The sequence below is a fragment of the Candoia aspera genome, chromosome 12 (assembly GCF_035149785.1).
Source record: "Candoia aspera isolate rCanAsp1 chromosome 12, rCanAsp1.hap2, whole genome shotgun sequence".
Lineage (NCBI taxonomy): Eukaryota > Metazoa > Chordata > Lepidosauria > Squamata > Boidae > Candoia > Candoia aspera.
In genome coordinates, this window is record NC_086164.1 from 12,912,864 (window position 1) to 12,936,488 (window position 23,625).

The 23,625-nt window shown below is 40.6% G+C and overlaps 1 protein-coding gene across 1 annotated transcript in view; it reads right to left on the bottom strand.

Annotated features, from left to right (window-relative positions):
* Positions 1-23,625, bottom strand: part of LOC134504464 (connector enhancer of kinase suppressor of ras 2-like) — a 273,137-nt gene that overhangs the window by 28,026 nt on the left and 221,486 nt on the right. The window contains exons 14-15 of the mRNA XM_063313693.1: positions 23,315-23,349; positions 9,214-9,262 (exon numbers count right to left, since the gene is read on the bottom strand). Of these exons, the coding sequence (XP_063169763.1) occupies positions 9,214-9,262; positions 23,315-23,349 (84 nt within the window). The remainder of the gene's footprint in view (positions 1-9,213; positions 9,263-23,314; positions 23,350-23,625) is intronic.

A 23,625-nucleotide genomic window follows, 5' to 3' on the forward strand; every position in this document is an offset into this window, starting at 1 on the left:
CTCGTAACGAGTTCTGCTGATCAACGGGCAAAAAGACCTTGACACAAAAAGATAACCCAAACACATTCCTGCTTAGCGCACAGAGCTAGAGCGCTTGGTGCAAGGTATCTCAGCAGCGCCCTCCCAGCTAGGAACGCGCATCAGCACTCTGGCATGCGAACCGTTACGCTGTGCCAGGCACATCGAAACGATGAACATGACAGTCAGTTTGTAAGGGTTATCCCATCTATTTTACCTCTTCTTTTCTTTTTTAAAGTACTCCAAATGCATGCAGCTAAAAATGGCAATTTCCTGCCAAACTTTAGCAATGTGTTCTTGGGAGAGTCCAGTTCTAAAAATGTGGTTTGAAAACCATGGATTGGCTGTTCCTACCTTACACTGAGGCTGGGGCAGAGAATTGTTTTATGTGTGAAGCTTGTTTATGTAAGATCACTGAAAGCTGGCTTATATGAAGTCATATCATCCACCTTTCTGACTGGCCATAGTTTGCATTAAGTTAAAATGGCAATGGCCAACAACCTGGTGCTTATCTAAAGGCTGGAAAGAAAAGGAAGAAGTGAAGAAGACAACCCTGAAGAGCTTCTCTAATTACCCTTTAATTACAGCTAGTCCTTGCTTAACGACCATTCGTTTAGCAACTGTTCAGAGTTACAATGGTGCTGAAAAAAGTGACTTAACGACCAGTCCTCACACTTACAATGGTCACAGCATCCCGTGCTCACATGATTGCCATTTGTGACCTTCCCAGCCAGCTTATGACAAGCAACATCAATGGGGAAGCTGGCCCATTCTTGGGACATGACCACAGGTGATTCACTTAACGACTGCAACAGGGACTGCTGGAACTGCCGTCATAAGTCAGTGCAGTCACGTGATGTTTCACGTAATGACCACTTGCTTAGTAATGGAGTTGCCAGTCCCAGTTAGGGTTGTTAAGCGAGGACTACCTGTAAATGAATCCATTTAGCTGAACTGGGAAAGGCCCTTCTGTGATTGAGACCCTGGTGGTGTTGATATTCAGAAAAGACATCGGTGTGTTGGAGGAACCAGGTTCTGCTCCCAGATAGGCCAGATGTGTATATTCCACTTCGTTCAGTTCTACAGAGTTCACAGAACCTCTGTTTCCAGTAGAACTACAAATAAAAACAGCTTCTTCTGAGTAGTTAGGGGGAAAATACTATTTACATTTTGAAAAAGATCTCACAAAACATTGCAAGGCAACTCTGGGAGTTTTGGCCTTACAACTCCTCTACATCTTTGCAAAGGAGATTCCTCAGCTGATATAATCCAGAAGAAACACCACACTTGGAATATTAGTTTCCTTTGCGTGCAAAGGATCGGCACTCAAGAGTTCAAGCCCCTTAAGACTCAGCTGAAGAAAATGCAGATCATGCTATCTGTTCAAACAACAGCAAACTCACCCCTCCCTGGCATAATGAAAGGCTGTGAAGATGGTGATCAGGGAAGCAGAAGAGATTCAAAAAGCAGAAGGGATAAATGCCTAAAAATAGGAGTCAATCAGGCACATTCTTCTTGTTTCCCTCCCTGTGCTCTGAACAGCATATGGATTTGCATTGTTCAAAAGAAGATAATTAAGAAAGACCGTTTAAGGGGAAGAATCCAAGCCCGTTCATTGAGAAATGAGCAGTTGGCTTTGTATTTTGCTTCTGATGCTGGAATTCATGCAAAATGAATACAAGTGCATAGAACAGCAGAAGAGGCATACAGTAGTTCAGATGTTTGGTACATGGGCCTAGCTTCTCTTCCTGCTGTGGCCAGTTAACTGGATTGCAGAAAAATGCAGGCTTGGTGAGAAAGAGCATTTCCTTAAAACCCTGGACAGCTTCAACCCTTGGATTGAATGGGCTTCACGCAGGCATATAGAATGCGCAGCTTCAGATTTCTACAGGAAACAGGAAGAGGAGCATATGAAACTATGAATGTGTGTTCTTGATGTCAGTTAACCACAGCAGATAGTAGGTTGGTACCCAATGCCTGCAAATCAAGATAGTGAGCCTGTGGTTTGTATTCCCATACCTCTTGCAACTCAACCGGTCCACCATTATTGATGCTTTCCTCTTTCCATCTTTTAGTGATGGTTCAGACTTACTGAATTATGTAGACATTTTGCAGCTGGGCTCTTTGTCAAGCTAAGTATTATGTTGGCTAACAGCCAACGCAAACAGAGGAGGTGGACTCCAAAGAGCCTGGAAAAAATTCATTGGTGATCTAATGTGTTTAGGATTGTGGCATAGCCAACCTAAGTGGATTGCTCTTGTAAGAGAACTATGTTCAAAATGTGTTTGGTCACCAATAAAGATTTCTCAGGCATTTTGGGGTCCACCTGTGGTTTGGTTTGCATATCATAACATACTCCCCTACAGGTAGAAATGTATCAACTATGTTGGAGCCAAGCAGCTATGATGTAAATGCTGGAAATTTGACGGCCATTTCTGCTGGGTTTCCTGCCCCTTTTTTTTCCTGGTTCAGAACCTGGGTGATCCCTCACTGTATCAAATAGGGACTGGTTGATCATCTGTCGATGTCCCTAAAGCCATACTAGTTCTAAATAATAATACAGGTAGTCCTCACTTAATGACCATCCATTTAGTGATGGTTCAGACTTATGAAGGTGCTGAAAAACCCAACTTATGACTGGTCCTCGCACATAAGACCGTCTCAGTGTCCCCACAGTCATGTGATCATGATTTGGGCACTTGGCAATCGGTTTGCTTTTATGACCATTGCAGCATCCCATGGTCATGTGATTGCTATGTTTGACCTTCCTGGTTGGCTTCTGGCAAGCAAAATCAATGGGGAATTGCGTAATTTGCTTAATGACCACATCGTTTGTTTAACAACCATGGTCATTCACTTAATGACCACTGCAGAAAAGGTTGTAAAATCGGGTAAGATTCACTTAATGACCTCTTCACTTAGCAACCAAAATTCCAGTCTCAATTGTGGTTGTTAAGCAAGGACTATTGGTATATTAAGAATTAAAAAATAATATAGTGTCCTCAGTCAGAAAAAGGTTGGTTACTCCTTGTCTAAGATGTCATGAAGATAAAAGATCTAGTTTGAAACAACCCAGAACATTTTCACTCCCAATCTAAAGTGCACATCTCAGAGTCTTGTGCTATTGCCACATTATAGGACTTTCCACCCACTTAATATTGAGTTCATCCCAAACAATACCAGCATGAACTTTGCTGTCCACTTTATTACCTCTGTTCTTAGTTGTTGCCAAGCCCTTGACTTCCCTGCAAAATAGTGAGTGACAAAGCCAAGCTGGTCTGGTCCACCTTGAGGCTGCCCTTGGATGACTTTGGAATAAAAGGAATTTTAAATGCTACTTTAACATTAGGGTAGCTAAGGATAGTTTGAGCCTGTCTACTCATGGGCTGGGGATGAGATGAAGGCAACATCATAGAGACACAGCAGAAGAAAGAAGTTGCCAACGCATGGTGTTGAACGGTGGTTAGGTACAAGTGGGGAAAGGAATAATATCTTTAACATCCTAAACTGGATCTTAGGCAATGAATTCTCCTAGATCCAGGTGTGGTCATAGACTTAATCGAAAAGGCTCTGTACAGGGAGAGAGTGAGCGCTCAAACATACTTCTCGGCTACTGTCAGACTTCAAAGTAGGCAGGGCTATAAATCCCTTCTCTCCAGAAACTATATCCCACATTTAGGAACTAGCTAACAGTCAACTCAACACTGCTGGATAGTTATTTTATTGCAAATAAGAAAGAAGGCCTATGTGTTCAGAAGATCTGACTGCTCCATAGCATATATATAAACATCTCAGACCCAGTTTACATCCTTGGTATCTTCCTCTCTCTTTTGAGTCAATGGAGTTTTGGCCATCTTTTTCCTGTGTGGGAGACTCCTGGTAAATATTTAAATAATGACTCTTGAGGGGTTTGAGAAGTGATTCCCACTTTCCTAGTTTTACCCCCTTATATCTTCCTCATAACTAAGATAAATTCCAGATATCTGCATTTCTCCTCCCCCTTTGCTGTGCAAAAAACAGGATTTTCTTGTCAGGAGTCAGAACTAATTCCTTGCAGAGGGCTTTTGAAATTCAGCTAAAGGCCTCTTGTGCTTTAAGAATTGTCTAGGTTTCTATGGAAGTCAGAGACTGGGTAGATTAGTTCTTGCTCAGTTTGAAATGCGACCCTTGTTCTAAGCAACCTGTTGACTTGGGAATCCAGGTTACCACCTTCCAATCTTCTGAACAAATAGTATACTTAATTCTAAAAACATGGATATCCCAAACAACCTTTGCGATTTATTACAGCCCACGAGAAACCCGAAGGCACTGAAAAAGGTTCCTATTGAGAATAATCCACCCAACGATGTAACAACAAACACATGATTTTGTACGCAAGCTGGTTCTGGTCTGATAAATGACAAATCTGCACGCTGATCTAACCGATTAGTCATCCCCAGGCAGAAGCCACTGAAAGGTTTTTTTTTTTAATTAAAAAAATGAGCATTATAAGCAGCTGCTTTTCAAAGCGTGTGCCTCGTTTGAAATCTTGAATGCTTACCTAATGGTACACTTTGCTGCGAGATGTTCCTTTCAGTTAGTCAGAAAGCCGCTTAAAATGAAAGGGAGTGCTCCCCCAAAGCACTGAAACTGCCAGCTCTCCTATTCACAACATGTAAAGTTCAGGCTAATTATCCTGCATTCGCTCCATGAAGAATAGGGCCAAAGGAAGATAGAATTCTTAACGGGCTGGCAAGTGGCAACATCAGCTCGCAATAAAGCACAGAACCCGCTTACATTCTTTGCAGCAACATCTGCCGAAGCTTCTGCATTATGCCTGCAGGAAATGCCACGACCAAGCAAATCCAAAGAGGTGGGGTGGGGGGAGGAACACCTAAACATCAGCGTCATTTGGAGGGGGCTGGTACCATATTGGAACGGGCTGAAACTCTTCAGTTCACCCTTCCTGTTGCTCATTTTTTTCTTCCTCCCTCCCACACACACGTTTATGATCCATAACTCAAAGGAGAGGTATATTTTTGATCTGGGTTAGGGGGTAGGATAGAATAGCACCGGTACATTGATCTGTTACCAGGGGGAAACCAGCCCCCAGCAGGATATTTGGGAAGAAAACATTTGTTTTCAAATTTTTATTTTATTTTATTTTATTTTATTTTATTTTATATCCTGCCTTTATTATCCTAATTTTCTACCAAAGGTATTTGTTGGAAAATGAGGATGACACCCAGGTCTATTGTGTTCCACCCCAAATAATGTTTTAAAAGGGATGGATATTAGACTTATATTGGTGATGGAAGAAATGAAGCTTCTTTAACTCACATGATTTGGTCGTGTTCTAACATTGTTTTGATTTTAAATCAATACATACGTTAAAATAAATTTGGGAAGAAATATTATAATTAAGAATGTAAATTAGTCTTAAAACACGAAATTTGTCCTCTCAGGAAGATGTCTGGCTCTATCAAGCCTGGATACAGCAAAGAGTATACTTCTGCATAACTGGAGAGAAATTCCTTCTTCTGATTTTAGGGAATGGATCTAGGATATGAGTTTTGTTATGTATTTTTGAAAAGTCTCTATCCTCTAAAAATGAGAAGATGGCACACTGTGCTGCTGTATGGTCTATATTTAATGATAAGCTTAACAGTTGAATTAAATTGATATAGATATTTATATTACAGATCTTTCTTTCCGTTGGGATTTTTTTTGGTTACATTAGTTCATTTTAATTAGTATCATGTATTTAGGTTTTTTTCTTCTTCTTTACTGTACAATCATGTACAGTAATGTAGACTATTTTCTTTTGTTTTTCACCATTTTAAGAAATAAAATTAAAAATAAAGAAGAATGACATAATATGAATAAATAAATGGGTTTATAAAAGTAGAATTTAATAAAGCAAATACAGTACAAACCTCGCTTGCCTCCCCACCCTTTTTAAAAAAAAACCCAAGGGAAAAAAATTAAACACTAGGGCTATTCAGGGGTATCGTATTAATTGGGCAACAGCTTCACGCCAATAATAATCCATCATGTTGAAGAGGAAGAGGAAGAAGAAGAAGAGGAAGAAGAACTGAAGCAGTTAATTATCAGGACATACCAATGCATCTTTAAAAAACTGGCATTATTTGGACAAAGGTATAAACCCAGTGTGGCACAACTATGCCAATGAGAGATCTTCTCAAACTTTGGAAAGTCACAAACCACAAAAATTTAAAATAGAGGTGACTTTTCTCATCACCTTTATTTCACAAATTCAGGGAATTGTTTTGACTAATATGATTTGACTGAAGTTAAACCAAAACTCTTTGGTCCCAGTATTTTCAATACAGCTAGAGCTAAGATATAAATTCATATTTTTCCCCACTGTGCCTGGAGAAGCTTGTAGCTCACAAAGACTGGAATGCAATCCCATCAGAGCTCTGGCATTCCCTCTGAAAATAAAGTCCAATTCCTGCCAGAAGCACTCCAGGTTTTTCCTCCTGCTCTGTCTGAATAAACCAGCTTCTCCAGGCAAAATAGGAGAGATTTTTGTGCTTAGTTGTAATATGAGGGACAACTCAACAACCAGTTTTCACAAACCAGACCAAAAGGCTATGTAACATTCCGGGGGCTATAAAATAATCCCCCCATAGATTTCACTGGGATCAAATATGAATATTTGGAGGTAACTGGACTTTGCAGGGGCATGAACCTTACCACTCAAAATGTAGCTCACATGTTTTTATCTGAACAAAAATCTGCATATGAATATTTTTGTAAATAATGTATGCTACTCAAAATTAGCAATAGTTATATTCAAGAGAGCTTACATTAGGGGAATTTGAATTAAGAAAAAGGCTACATGGAAGAAATCTTCATGTCAAAGAAGAAAATCCAGTTGATTTGCACCTCTGAGAAATTTCCTTGAGCAAATTATATCAAACAATGACACAATTTAGTGGAAGACCTATAAAAGGCTTCGAACTTTAGAAATGTAAACCATTGTAAATATTTTTTAATTACAGAAAAATCTACCAGACTGGAATATTGCCTTATTAGTGTGCACAGTAAAAAAACACATGGTATTTTATTGATTCACACATCCCTAATAAACAGTAGTCTACTGATTTCTCGCTAAGAGATAAATCTGTCCTCACAATGTTTTCTAGCATTTTGAGTGATGAGTGTCAAATCACTGGGAAAACTGAGAAGCGGAAGACAGAGTGTTTTAAAATTGTCTTGTATTTAATTCAATTTTATTAATGCTTGTCAAAATCGAGCCAACTTGGGCTTCTTGCATCAACATTCTTGCAGATTTGCAACGATTACTCCCTACCTTGGTTTTTCCCTTGGTCACCACATTGCACACACTCGTTTTCACTTGTAGGGCTGCAAATGTGCCTTTCTTTTTTCTTTTTTTAATCATTTTATTGCCAGTTTAAAAGACAAAGATAAAGCACAAATACAAACTACAAGAAATATAAAAAAGAAAAAGAAGTAAAAAGAGATAGACAAAAGAGAGAAAAAAAGAAAAAAGAAAAAAAGATATATAAAAGATGACTCCCCCTCCTTCCCTCCAGACAAGTATAGACAATCACTATAACTTAACACCTTCTCTAGTAATTCAATAAAAAAGCAAAGAAAAAAAAAGGACTCTTCCCATTTCCCATCCCTTAGCAACAATCAAATTATAAAAACTCATCTTTCAATCTTAGTCAGCAAAGTCTATTACTATTTTGAGTACTACCAGAGGTAGTAATATATGTGAAAATGTGCCTTTCAATGAATTGAGAACTGGAGAATTATACATTTGAAAGGAACCCAAAAACTAATCTAGACCCACTGGGCAGTGTTGGGCTTCATGGTTTAGTGACCATGGTCTAGACCCTGAAGACCATGTCTAAACCCTGAAGCCCAACACTGCCTAGTAGATACCAGCCATGAAAGCCTACACCAGGATAATCTACACCCACTTCCTTCTGAAACAGAAGATATAGTCCTATAGCACCTCTGACAAGCTTCTGTTGAAACATATCTAAAAAGACAAACCCACCAAGGCAGCCTGCTTGTACCCATCACCTGTCTCAGGCTAACAAGAAGCTTTTTCTAAGGTTTACTCAAAATCCTTCTTGCAGATTTAACCTCATGCTTTGGGTCCTGCACTCTGCAGAAACCGAGAACAATTCTGCCTTATTAAGTGAGGGTTTGGGAACATTGTCCCTTCCTATGTTAAGCACCTGTGATGTCTCCAGGATAGCACCTGTAAACCCCTCTTCCCCTTTAAAAAGGGATGAAAAATGGCTGAAATCTTATGAGAGTATCAAAGCACATGAAATTTTCAGCAAGAATCTTGACATCTTGTCAGGGGTGAGTTTGCTAACATCTAATGAGTGTTGGCAATTTTTAATATTTTTGGTGCATCTGCCATTGCAAAAGATTACATGCTGGTACCTAGCATCTGAAAAGGTTGCTGGCCTCTTATTTTTTAAATAATATTTTATTTTGCTTCTTCACTGTTCCTTCTCAGGACTAAGAATACCAAACTGCTTCTGCACAGGACTGAATCTCTAGGCCCTTCACCATCTTTATTCTATTTACCAAAGTTGGATCTTATTTTTAGACCCATCTCTGGTCTCTAGTTTGACATTTATGGAGAAGTTGAAGATTCTTTTAAAATGTTACTGCACACACAGCTAGTACATCAGGCTTGAACAGAGGTTCATGCTTGACTTCAGGGCACATTTACCCAAAGGCAACCAGATGGACACCAAACACCATCTCCTTCTGCTCTTCAGTTGCCTGGCCAGATCATACCAGTTACCAAGTCCGTGTGAACTGCAGCTTTTCTATAATAAGCAACATGAAGTCAAGTCATGGTGAACAAATTGGAGCTGTGAGCAAAATAGAACACTCCACCTCTTATTTTGTGGTGACCAGCTTCATCCCATTTGAATTCCTCAGTTGACTAGGTGCTTGACTAAATAGGTGTTTGCCTAGTAAATCCATCTAGGAACGTCTTACGTATTGAAGATGTGGCAAGGCTCACAAATCCACTGTTTTAGCAATAAACTGAGGAAATGCATAGGCCTCACATGAAAGCCAGGGAGATTTGCCAGACTGACTCATTCATTCAAAAATCCAGAGATAACCATACAGTGGGTCATAGCAGTGAATTCTTTCTCTAAGGAGACTAGGGTGATGTAGAGGATTTACCTTTCTCATAGCTGTACCTCCTTGGCGCTCAACAGCAGAGCTCACATACCTGCAGAGAGAGCAGGGGGAGAAAAGAGTTCATAAACACGCACATACAATCTGGATGGGTAATAAATGCCATTTATATGGATAGATAATAAATGCCATTTATATTGGTTACAGTGACAGCTTGCAGAGATACCTGCTGGCTCTATGAACTATGCTGCCTGGCATGTCTCTCATTCATGCAAGGGTTATCCCAAAAGGATCAATAAACAGAAAGCAGTTCAGAATCATTTGGCAAGAAGTAGATGAACAGAATCACTGAAATCATTCAATTACTTTAAAAATGGGTTGTTAGAAAGTGGATCTTTAAAGTCTTTCAGATTCTAGCTTGAAAAGCACCACACATGGACTGGGTTGGTGGGGGGAAATCAGCCTCAGAAGCATGATTGGGTACAGACAGGGTTCTGAGTTGACAATGCTCAAAGCTGGTCTCCATTAATGCAGCTATGAGGGACTGGGGTGGAGATAGGAGGTGGCAGAACTGTCAGGGATCACTGGGAGGTCCATGACCTGGTTAAAAACAGAAGAACCAAATTCCACATCCAATGTCAAACCATACCATGTCTAGCTTGGTATTGTTGGCTGCAAGTCCATAGGGTTTGAGTGAGTCTCTGTTGAACAGGCAAAAGTGGAAACTGGAATCTACTATGTCATAAGGACATGCTCCATACTGAGTTATGCCCCTTCTCCAACATGAGCCAGTTTCACCCACCCTTCAGAAGTGTTGTACCCCATGTTTTTACTGGCTTGTGTTCTGATCAATTACAATTTCGTAATGCAAGTTTCTAAAACACATCCCGTCACTGACCAGTTTGGTATAACTTGCAGTTGATTTGCAGCTCACCTTCCTCTTACCTTCTACTTCTCAACCCCTGGACACTACCATCATTGTTCATCATCACTATCACCTTATGATCATATCATTATGATTACCCTTCATATGAAATTGTAGTGAGGTTCACAAGACTAAAATAAAATTGAAGATAACAAAATACAGTGCTACCAAAACGAAACAAACAATACCTAGCAACCACCAGATATTCTCCCTGTGAATTACTGTGTTGGTTGAACAGGTATATCATTAGTAACAAGAGAAACTGCAGCTCTGAAAATGCTGGATGGACCTCTCAAGCTGAATCATAGCACATCTTACAGAGGAGGAGTAATCATTAAGTGGTGGCATTCTGCACTAGTTGAACCCTCTAGGCTGCCTTCAGCTCTACACAGGGCACTTTCCAGTAAGAATAAATCACATTCCTATGGAGAAATGTAATCTGAATATTATGGGCTAATAACAGTCTTTATATTCTGTCCTTAGGGCAACCCACAATGACAGTCTGGATTCCAGAAACTTGATAGAAGACCCATTATGGTAGGATGTTGAGATTACAGGTGGCTTATGACTATGTGTCCTAACTTAAGCAAAGAACCATGCTGAGACAAGGAATTAGTCTCTAGTGTTTATTAACTGCTCTAGTAGATAGAAATCCAACCAAACTGAAGGATCGTGGGAAACCCAGACAGATAAACCCCAAAACTCAAGGTGGGTCTGCTCTGGGTTTCTTCGAAGGATAGTTCAAAGTCTCTAAACTAAGCATGTGTTTTCCCCCCTGGATAGGGGCCCCCTCCTGCTCATCATCCGTACTCATGACACTATGCCTGTAATATGTGTTAATGTAGAATAGGGAGAATAGAGAAACAGAAGGAGATGCAGAAGGTGTGTTTTTCTTTATAAGATTCGGAGAAATAATAATGAAAGAGTCCGTAATAAAGATAATCATTCAATTCAAACTGGTGCCTATCTTCTCATCCCTATTTCTCACCTGTCCCCAGTAAATACCTGAATGATTAAGTGCCCACTGTTTGGAATTCTCTTGACTTTTGTTATCACCCGGTCCCTGTTTCAGCACCAGTTTCAGGTGCTGATGAAGTACATAATTCAAAATGGTAGGAAATAGGAGTTGGTTTTCATCAGACATGGGCAGAGAACCCTCCAAGAACTTTAGAAAGGGAGCCGGTTCTTAAATAATGCATTCCCCATTTTATAACTGCAAAGACAACCATTCTGATAGAGCACATTGCTATTCCAAAAGCATCCTGTAAATATTTCAGTATTCCCACAATAATAAAACTAGTGAATAAATAAGGCATATGTTGAAATGGGCCATCAAGTCCTTTCTCTTTTTCACAGTTTGGTGTGACTTTTGCCTCTTGGTCAGAGAAAAATGGATATGATAGGAAGTAGAAATTAGAACTCCTTCAAGTTCAGAAAGAGGAGAAAGGCGTGGTGAGATCTGAAAGCCATATAGCCATTCATTAATTCTCCACTGAATGAAACCTTAGAACAATGGAACTTAGAGTTCTGTGGGGGGGGAATAGCTCTTGATTCTAACACTGGTTTGTGGACAGTACAACAATAAGACCTCTAGAGCCTCTATTTGTGTATCTTTTGTTTCCAGTTGTGGTCACCCAAATGCTAATCTCACAAGGAGGATACAGGCAACAGCTCTTTTCCATTGTTATGATCTAGTAATGGGTGTCCAGAGCATGTTGTTGGGATCTTGGCGTTCATAGACACACACTGTGATTAGCAGACACCAGTATCTTCATCCCAAGAATTTGTCAGCCCCTCTTTACAGTTGTTCAAGTTGTCCACCATTAAGTTATCTGCCACAGAAATATGTATTTTATCTGGATTACCTACAAATCAATTTCATGGATGACCCGGATTCTATTTATAGCATGAATCATTTTAGAAACCTCCACCAGATCTTCTTTTACATGCTTTTTTTTCCCTTAAAAAGAAGAAACTTTGAGGTGCCCCATTTTTACAGGTATTTCTTTATTCTGATTTTTGACAAGCTAGGGAATGCTTAAAGTAGGTGATATGGATGTGTTGAACCTCAAAGAGACTCAATATGCCCAGTTTGAATCTTATTTCATATGTATCTCAGTGCATGTGTGTATCTACATCACTGAAAACTAATGATTTCAGTGTCAAATTTTGGCAGACTAATGTTGGACAAATGTGGGAGCCACAAAGTGTGAACTTTGCTCACCTCTATGAAAGTTGCTGAAATTTTTCATACCATCAAGGCTTGGTGCTCTGTGTTTCTCTTAATTCTAAGCATTGCCCTAACTAATCTGAAACTTGTCAGTTCCAATGCTTTTCCTCATTTTTTACGATCAGTGCCCATCTGGACAAAATTCTGTTCAGGCAAAGGTTGATTCTGTGTCATGAAACCAGAATACAGAACTGAACTCTTGCAGGAAAATCACATGGCTGTTTTATTTTCCTGTATAGAGCCCCCTGTCCTTGGCTCTTAGATTGTCAGTTGGCCTAATCATCCGTAACTACAGATTGTGTCCGAAAATAATTACACATGTCATGCTTTTCCCACATGGGGAGCAGATCAGAATATGGAAACTATAAGTTTTAAACAAATGTGTAGAACTATACTGGCTTTGTACAATGTGATAAGCTAGGTAAAAATGGGGCTGGGTATTTTGTGGTTCAGTCTTAGGGAAAATTCAGCTGTTGTCTTACCATATTGTATGAAACAGGGCATCTTGATTTATCAAGATATGACATACTATTTGAAGTCAGAAAGTCCAACAGAAGGGAATATAGAATATAGAAAACAGAAATTGTACTTTGTTATCCTGGGTTTAGGGTAGGCATGTTGTTTGAACCTAGTTCCCCTCCCGCTTCTCTCATTCACACTTATACACATTAGGTTATTCTGCTTTTGTGTGTTACTCTGCAATTTTAATGCCCTTGCACTATGAGAGGCTGTTTGGAGCAGTTTCAAATCACAGCGTGGCATAAAGCAGATTCAGGACCTATAAAAGTTTAGCAGGATGAGCAATGAAAGCATCACTTTAAACAAAGCAGCAGGGATGTAGGAGGACAAAAGGAGTGACCTATGTTGCTGAGGGTTTTCCCAAGGTGCAAGGATCTTGCCCTTGTGTGTTGGATCCCTTCACGAAAACCTCAGCGGAAGGTGGAGGCAGCTGTGAAAAAGGCTGATTCCATGGGATGAATCAGTTACCAACACTGTAATGCCTTTATTCAAATCTACAGGGTGAATAGAGAGCCAGTTTGGTGTAGAGATTAAGGCACCAGGCTAGAAACTGGGAGACCGGGAGTTCTAGTCCTGCCTTAGGCACAAAGCCAGCTGGGTGACCTTGGGCCAGTCACTCTCTCTCAGCCCTAGGAAGGAGGCAATGGCAAACCACTCCTGAAAAACCTTGCCAAGGAAACTGCAGGGACTTGTCCAGGCAGTCTCTGAGAATCAGACATGACTGAACGGATTTAAAAAAACGAAAAAACAAAACAAAAAGCGAGTGAACAGAGGCATGATTCTAGTCCATCCACCTAAAAACAAGGTTTAGCACGAGCCAAAGATGATGCAGGTAAAAAAAATGATCAAAGGGCCAGAGGAATGAGAAAAGATCAGGCCATTTGGGAAATGGAAATACATCAGGACATGTATTTAGTCACTTAGTTTAGAAAAACAAAGTATGTGAGAAGAAAGATGGTGGAGATTTATAAAGCTGTACATGAGAGAGTCAGAGTGGATAAAGTTTTTGTTTTCCTTTTGTAAGGCTGTTATTCAAGGCCAGCCCCTGAAACGGAGCGATAAGAGGCAAAACAACACTGCGCACCGTCCAGTGATGGAATTCCCTCAACGTGCTCAGTGCGCGTGAACTTAATACTCTGAAATTCGGCTCCCACATGCTTCATTTCACAGCATCTGCAGGGCTCCACATCTCCTACCTAAACAGCAGAAGCCATTTCAGGATACATATCAAATCTGGAAAGCTGCTGGTCTTTGAGTTTGAGTTTCAGCGCAGGGCACAGCTGCAGGCCAAGGCAGAAAGAACCCCTAGCTTTCTCCCCCCCTTTCTTTTTTGCTGGCATTTTTGGCACAAGCAGCAGGCCATAGCAGGAGAGCCAGCTTGCTGCTGATTTGGCATAGCCAGGCCTGCTTTCAGGGTCAGTGGTTTGAGACATCCATGGAAAAGACAGCTATGATGGAAGGACCTCTCTCTACTTCCTGCTGCTTTGGGGCTCAGGCCTGCAGAGCAAAAGGACCAAAGATTCAGCGCATCCCTAGCTGAACAAAGGAGAAGGGGATCAGGTTTTCATCAAGCAGATTTAAAAACTCATGCTGTTCTGTTGATTAAAGAAGTAAAGATAGGTTTCAAGAAAGAAGTGATAACCATTAGAAGTAGAAGGCATAATATGGCTGGTGCAGCAGAATGACTTAAGGTGGCATCTCGGGGACAAAGCCACCCTATCCTGGCCATGGAGTCATGGGACAATTAAAGTGGCAGGTGGCCAAAATTCATAGATAATGTGGCTGGAACAGAAGCTACTCTGGTGTCACCTTCTTGGGTCCTTTCTTCAAGGCATCCATTTAAATCAGATGTTCAGTAGCTGGTCGTAGAATCGTAGCATGGACCATGTTAAGAAGCCAGGTTGCTTCACCAAGGTCTATTAGATAAACTGTGTGTACTGTGTACATACTGTACCAGGATGCATGCAATGTGCTAAACCAAGGTTAGGAAAACCACATTATGGCTTAGCATGGTTTGTGTGAACCCATCCTGGAAAGCAGATGGTTACATTGAGAATTTGGGCAATGGGCAGTAGCACAATGAAGGAAGGGGCTCTGTACAAGACCTGATTCCGTCAAGAGTCTTTTTTTCATGGGATACAATTGGGTGAGCTCTTCTCAGATTGACTTTCCTAGCCAAGTACATTCCTATGTTTAATCTTTTCAGAGATCCATGGTACATACAAGTAAAGATAAGCCATGTGTACTTACCCTATTACGATATTTTTATTTATTCATATCTACTAGCTAAGTAAATCAAGTCCCTGAAGTAAAATGCAGGGACCTTCACTAATATATGTATGTATACTATATATTGTATGAATGTATTCATGAATTTCATTTCATTGTTACCTCTTAAACCCAGTTTTTACCAGTAGATCTACTCAGCTTGCCTGCTTGCTGCTAAGAGACGGCACTTTTATTCTTAACAGTCCAGCCTGGTTCATGACTTATACTAAATCATGGTGGGCTTAGCTATGCAATATTGGATAAACCATGACTGTTTTGGCCCTTAGAATATGCCAAGGCATAAACTGGATTACAAGCAATTGATGGGATTGTTGGATTACAGGTAGTCCTCAATTTATGACCATTCATTTAGTGACCATTCCAAGGTATGATGGCACTGAAAAAAGTGACCTATGACTGGTCCTCACACTTAAGACCATTGCAGCATCCCCACGGTCCTCCAAATTTGGGCACTTGGCAACCAGTGTGTGTTTACAACGGTTGCAGCATCCCGAGGTCACATGATCACCATTTGTGACCTTCCCAGCTGGCTTCTGACAAGCAAAATCAATGGGGAAATGCATGATTCACTTAACAATCATGGCAAAACAGGTTGTGAAATTGGGTGCAGTCAAATCATGCCTTGCTTAATGACCACACTGCTTCACGACAAATTTTCCAGTCCCTATTGTGGTTGTAAGTCAAGGACTACATGTATAAGCAACTGATGGACTTAAAACATCCATTGCTCCCCACCTCATAGCTGAGTGCAATATGTGACACAAATTTGTATATAATATAAATTGGTCTCTTTCAGTTTTCTTCCAGTAGTGTTGACCCACCCATTTCCAGGCAGACCTGTGCAATCAATATTCTTTGGCAGTTGTCCACTAGCTTCAGAGCTGCATGCCATTATAATTACCCACACAAATGTGGAGCGACATGCTGCTGTGGGAATTTATCAGTAATTGCACTGCAGGACAACTGCTCATCACAGATCTCAACACTGTGATTCTTGTTCCCAGTAGATATGTCTACAGTGTAGAACTCCAACCAACAGATGTCCCATTAGAGGGAACACAGCTGGAAAGGAGATCCTTCCAACTGGGAATTGACTCTGAGCCAGCTCTTCCTTTTGCCAAAGCAGGTGAAGGTCAGAGTTACCCCACCATGGCAAGGGGAAGATAAGTAATGGAGCAGGAAGAATAGGGCTATTATATCTAGGCTGGTATTTGGTTGATGAATGTATACTTTAATAAACTAAGCTACATCAGGCCTGCAAAAATCCAGAAACCACAACACAGTAGTAGAGAGGTATAGAACTATCTCTTTGCTCTCAGCTAATGGTCATCTGGATTTTTGTAGACCAATATGATAGTCCTGGAATCCAAAAATGCTAGGGAATTCCTGGAAGCTTGGCATTCAGACAAATCAGCCATCAATACACACATAGAGATCAACCACATTTACAGACCATTCAAAAGAGACAATAAAAAACCTAGGAAGGAAACAAGAAGACTACAACACATCTCCTCCAGCAGCCAACACTGAAACAAGCAGGGATCAACACCAGACAAAAAATCAAGCAGAAAACGATCTAATCAAGGAACCATCAAGGAGACAGCCACACCCCCACCAAAACTGGAAGGCCAAGCTACTGTATATAAACAGTGAGCGAACCCCATACTCACTAGCACTGATGATGTTACCTAGTTGGGTAATGAAACGTCTCCAAGCCAACAACCAAACTCAGAGAGCACCAAGAACTCCACAATTCAGTCCTGAACTACAGATATTCTCTTCCATAGGCAATGTCTTGCCTGGTCCAACTGAAAGGGTTCCAGCTGGCTATGATGGATCAACGCATCAGACCCACTATCTCTGCTTATACTGCAATGGCTCTGTTGCGTGGAAAAGAACGCTTTTCAGTGCAAGATCAAATGAGAGACATTGCTGATAGCAAGAAGCTATTGGGAGACAGTGTATGTGCATCAGATACATTTCCAAAGTATGCTTACCAATAAAATCTAACACTGATCTGACTGCTATGTTCAAAGTGGGCAACTGTTGCTCATTCCTTGGAGCATCTACCCGGTGACACACTCCGGTCCTTTCAACAAATGCATGAAGTCATCAATAAAGGTAAACATTTCCATAATTACTATGCCTGGTTTCTTCCATTTGCACAGTTCTAATTAGGGTGGAAATGAAAGAATAAAATAACTTGTTTCATTTAAATAACACAGCGGGCCCCCTCAACCTCATTCATAATCCCAGGCGGAGGTTGTTCTGTCTCCACAGCTCCTTGAGAAGGTAATTTACAATTCCCATTAAATAAATAACACAAGACTGTAGGAAGTCAAGAACAAGATAGCCAGAAACTTTTGTCACCACTCCAGGGCAAGCAGCCTGACTGAAAGGTGCGCACATGTACTTTGATCACAAGGGTAACACTAAGACTGTAAGAAAATTGCTGCCAGGATTGGCCTTGTTGTTGGCTGTAATGATTCAGAGGCTTGGAATAGCAGGCTGATATAGCTAGCAAGGGGAGCCAAGCTGCTGTTTGCATCTACCAGGGGTAGGTGGGCACTGAAATACCTTAAGAAAGAGGACAGTGATGAAAGCGATTCTTTATTCCCACCAAATGTACCTCCAACTAAAAAAAATATAATACTGTAATAAAGAGTAAAGTTAGGTCATAGGATGCTAGACTTGGAAGAGACTTAAGAGGACATCAAGCCCAACCCCTTACACACTGCAGGATTCGCTATACCATCCCCATTAGATGACAATCCCACTTCTGTTTGAAAAGCTCCAGTGAAGGGGAAGAACCCCCTTCCTTGGGATCACCTATTCCACTGAATGACAGCTTTTACTGCCAAGAAGTTCCTCCTAATGTCAAATCTGTATCTACATTCTTGAAGTTTCATCCTATTAGTTCTAGTCTGAACCTCTGGAGCAAGCGTAGATACCCCAAACCTGGGCAGCTCTCCCTGCCTCCAAACACAGATACTTCTATCTCACATACACTGACAACTTTCTCTATTTGTTTACTCTTTCCCTTTTCTTTCAGACAGACACACAAACACAGTATCTATCTATCTATCCATCCATCCATCCATCCATCCATCCATCCATCCATCCATCCATCACTAGCTGATTAACTAACTAGTAATAACAGAATAAGCTATGGAGTCCTTGGTGCTCTCTGAGCTTGGTTGTCTGCTAGCAGACATGTCATTACCCAACTAGGTGTAATGATTGCCTTAATCCAAATAAAACTCTCAGACTCAAAATCACAATTCAAGTTCTGGGTTTATTTAGAATAGGGTGCAAACAGGTAAAAAGCTGAGAATGAGAAAAGCGCGCCTAAACTCAAACTAAATAGCTCCGTTTCAAACATCAGCCCACCCCCTCCTTCGCATCCAGTACAACCCCACATTCCCAGGTGCTCCTAACAACTACCAAAGACTCCACAGTTCAACCCTGAGCTACAGAGATTCTCTTCTATTGGAGTGTAAGCTATCCTGATGGTACATTTTTAAAAATTGGCATTGGCTGCCACCAAGGCAAGGAAGAAAGGCTTGGAAGCTTGCTTCTGAATTCTGCAGTTTTCCTTGTCCAGTTCCTGCCTACCCAGACTGTACTGCCTTGCCACTAGGCAGACGCCTTGAAAGCCACCCAAGTCTGTCCCATTTCCTGCTCGCATGCTTCCTTCCCCCACCAGATATCAGGAGAGAAAGGCTACTCAGTCTGGGCTCCAAAGATCCTGAGGATCAACAGATGGCTGCAAAGTGATCCTGAAGATGCACTGGGATTTTCCCATTTATGGTAGCTCTACTGGAGTGCAGACAGAAGCATAGCAGATGAAGTTGGTGGAGAAAAAGCAAGGCCACCAGATCGTGGAAGTGGAGAGCAGGTGGTCTTTTAAAAATCTGGACTCTCTAGCATAATTCTGAGATGCCTGGTCAGCCTAGCAGCCACACTGTATCTAAGAAAGGGGTGGGCAATCCTTTTTTGGCGGGGGGGGCACTTTGTAGTGTTTATTCATTTGTTTCTTGCGAGGGATCCACAGGACCTGGCTAGTGACACTGTGACATCACTAGAATGGACAGAACCAAAAACTGGCCTATTTGGAGGGTTTAGTAATTTTTTGGGGGGGAGTTAACCATATAAAAATTGAAACGGGCAGAATCAGCCTAATTTGGGGGGTGATGAACTTTATTCAATGGAACTTTAAGTAAAGACTCCTGATGACTCCCAATGACTTCAGTGGGATGTCCATTTCAGTTTCCTGGCAACAATATGGAAGTGGCTTGCCAGTGCCTTCTTTGTGGGCAGTTTTTTCAACTTCTCAATGCAGTTTAAATGCTGGGATGCCTTGGTGCTCTGCCCCATCCACATAGTAACTAGTGCAACCTTCTTAGCTTTTTTCAAGGTCAGCCAGCCACCAGCCTTGGCAGTGATCTCTTAAGCTTCTGCAAATTTTGCTCCAGCCCATCCTTAATTAGGCTTCCCACCTAAGTAAGATCCGCAGCTCTACGGGATGGCTTACCACTTCAACTGGCCTCCCTATATGGGTTATGAGAAGGTAAGGGGATCTGATTTGGTTGTAGCTTATCTAGCCTATCTTTCCTTTCCTACTGAAGCTAATTCCTGACTTTGCTATCAAATCACCTTTGCTTCTGTGCCCTCTCCTCATTTTGCTAACATTCTATCTGATTAAGTGCCTGAAGAAATGCACAAGGCTCAGTTATTCCCTCGGAGAACTTAAACCTGACAAGAAATTGGATAGAGTCATAAAGCTAAAACTTGGCCTGACAAACTATCCATCACAGCCTATTTTTTCCCCTGTTTCATCTTCTGACACTGGGAGTAAGAAGCAACATAATGCTGGCAGCATTCGATCCCAAATGCTTTTCTTTCTGCGTTAATGGACCTAGGATTGACTGCATTTCATTTAAAAGGAGTGGCAAGGCCAGGCTTTCTGAAGGACAAGCAAACAGTCGAAACACATCAACCTCAAATTTCATTTTTCACATCTTGCCAAGATGGAAGGTAGGCAGTAAATGAAATCTCCTGCAGAAATAAATAAAACACGTCCTGTCAGTTCTTTGGGCATGTCCATGGGGAAATGCTGAAGCTAGAGTGAATGTATTTGCAATCTCGAAAAGATCCAGATTTCTTTTACAACATATGGAAAGCTGGAATTAATCAGATGTTAATAGTACAATAGATCTTCCCTGAACATTTCACAACTCCAAGATGTTCAGTGGAATAGAAAAATTCCTATTTTTTCAACTCTTGCCCCCTCTTAGACTTGCATCTCTTGCTGTTTCATGGTGGCTACTGTAGGAACATGTATTGAGTGCTGTCCAATGAGTAAGGAGGTTCCATAGTATGATGGCAGACCATCTGACGCCCTCCAGAGGTGTTGAATGATAAATCCAGGAATCCCTTGCCAGAGATAATTCTAACTGGAATTGATGGCAACTGATAGCCAACACAGTTGGGTCTACTAAATTGGCTATCCTTATTGGTAAGAAGTGCCACCCCTGAACCATTCTGAGATTCCCTCTATGATCACCGCCCAAAACCACTGGCATGATTTCCCATCATTTTGATAGGAACCAAACACGAAACTTTTATAGCCCTAAAACAGATGTGAAATACTGCATGATGATTCTTCTAATCACAGCTCGTCTTGCAAAATCAGGAACATCCAGCCTGCCTCACATACATGAGAAAACCTCCCCCCTTTCATCGTTATCCTTCCTTGTGTAGCCCCCATCCTTGCTAAAATGAAGCTCCTGGCCACCAAAATTCACCTGTGCCTGCCAATCATTGCTAATAGATCTCTCCCTTTTGTGAATAGGTTTGAGAGCCATGTCATGTAAGCCAAGACCTTCTGAATACTTAAAACCCTGGAACATAAAATGTCTCTCGTGCAAACCTCACATAGTCTTTCAGCATATTATGGGGGGGGAGGGGGACAGAGATCTAGTATTCAACCTGTCCATGGAATTGGGTTTTGCCATACTTTTGCTACATTCAGACTGGATTTGCAATGGCAGGCAAGGATGGGTGAGAAAACAGATCAAACCATTTTTCACCCAAGAGAATCTGTAAGTTCCCTTTTCAAATAAGTTAGCTCAGTGGAAGGTTGCATTTCCCAGCAGAAATAGTAACAATGATTGCAAAATTCAGCTATGTTCTCTGAGTATGCGGCAGCCTGTGCATCATAAATCTACAGCCATAAATACAACATTCAAACATCTAATGAGAACATTTTATCTACAGCTGTATCTGTGGTTTGGTATAGGAATTAAAAAAATACAGCCTCAATTCTAGGAACAGAGGTATGACTCTGTTGGGGGTGGCCTTATTTCTTATTTTCCAGCCTTCAACTTTACTTGATCTTATTTGTGGCTTTTGAAAGAATAAAACGTCTACATGAAAATTTGCACACATTTTTCCTAATACATGCTCTTTTAAAATGTAGTTTTGCATAACATATACATCATTGTAGCATGCTCTTCATATGCTGGGTATATAGCGATGTGTATACTATATTTGGGTGCACACTTTTCTTAATGGAGCCATTTTTTAAAAAAAAAAATTAAAATGAGCAAACAGCTTTGAAAATAATTGGACACGGGTGAATGCTGACGAATAGCATCTTGGCTTGAGTGCTAGTTCAGGAACTGTGAATTAGATGGGTTCTTTCTAAAATGTACTGTACATTGAACTATTTCTTTCTCACAACCAACTCTGAAATATTTATTATCCCTAATGTAGCTCAGGATTTTACAGGGTCAGTAGTTTTCTTCATGCTAAGAAAACATTACTGCTGAATGCTTACTGGTCTTCAAGGATCAGTCCATAGGGAAGAGGACACTGATAACTAGAATTGGGAGAAGGGGGTGATTATTGGTAGTGCCCCACTTGCTGGCCTGGACTGCAAGCTAGTGACTGGCACTGCTATTTTCTGGTACAAAATGGATATTTCCCCATTTCATAAAATGCTCCCTATCTCCCTGTGTTCACATCAACACGTTTTTCCTAGCTCGTGTTAAAAGCAAATGATTTTTGCAAGAATTCCTCTGCTCTTTGGAAAACTTGAGTTACAAACCCCAAGTCAACCCTGATAGAATGTCAGACATTATGGACTAGATAACCAGCTTTCTTATGTTACATAAACATTTACGTAATAGAAATCATAATGAATATATATGTGATAGTTTTATGGAAAACCTGTGGGCATTTCTGTGCATCAGCTGGCATCAAGATTTTTCTCCCATGACTATTGGAAACATGGCTAAGCTGGCCAAAAATATTGTGGATGAAAAAAAGAAATAAGGTATAGAATATTTCCATGGAGTTAAATTAAGAATTTTAAATTTATTTATTTACTAAATTTACAAGGCTGCCCAACTCAGACAATATGACTCTGAAGGATATAGAACAGAAAAGCCAGCAATAAACCAGAAAGACAACTAAATAATCTAAAACAAATGCATTATATAAATATAAAATACGAAGTATAAAATGGCATCCAAACACAGTAATAAGAACAACCAAAATGCTCCGATTGCCTGAATGAAATGCCCTGCCCCAGATTTTCAGAATGTTATAAAAATCTGTGTAGATGTTGGATCCAGAGTCAGTCAATAGTTGTTCCCATTGAGAACAAATCATGACTTGAACTTCCCATAGATTTAAATTATTGCAAAACATTTCTAATCTATTCCAGGTGTAATCCAACATGTTTGAATGGGATACTGATTTTATTAGGTCAAGGTCAATGACAGTCATAGCAAAACCAAGTCCCAAAGAAGGCATTGGGACTTGCTTTAGTTATCCCACCGAAAACAGAAACACTTAAAAAAAAATTCAAGGAAGAGAAAACGAAAATGAAAATGAATGTTCATTTACTCTGTAATTGCAGATTTTTGTTCTGTCTTAAAACTGCTTTCATATTACATGGCCTTCTATAATGATTTCTCTCTTGCCATCTTTTCATTCTTATGCAACCACCCTCAAGTCCAGAGAGATCATGAAACCCTTTAATTATTTCCCAGCAGTGATTTGGCAAATGAGATCAGATTTGCAAGTACAAAGTTTCTCAAGGACCCAGAATGAGGCCCAGATTTACAAAGTCCTAATTAGCTGTCTAAGGAGTCAAGAAACAAAGAGTTGGTTACCTTTCAGAATCTCCGCCAACTGAATCGCCTGTTCTCTGCAGAAAGGAAGAAGGGGAAGAAGAAAAAAAAAGAAGTGACGTTTAGCATTTGGGGTTTAAGACGACGTACAGGAAAGAAAAGTTTCCTAATGTGATTAATACTGAAGTTATAGAAACCACTCCGATTAGCAGCTGGGTAGTTCAAAGGCAATGATAGCTAAATGCTTGTACTCCCTTTGGATAACGGTGTTAAAAGTTAAAAACCAATTCTGAAGTTGCAGTGTGGAATGCATTTATGAGACCATTACTGAATTTCTTTTTCCCAAAGTGGTA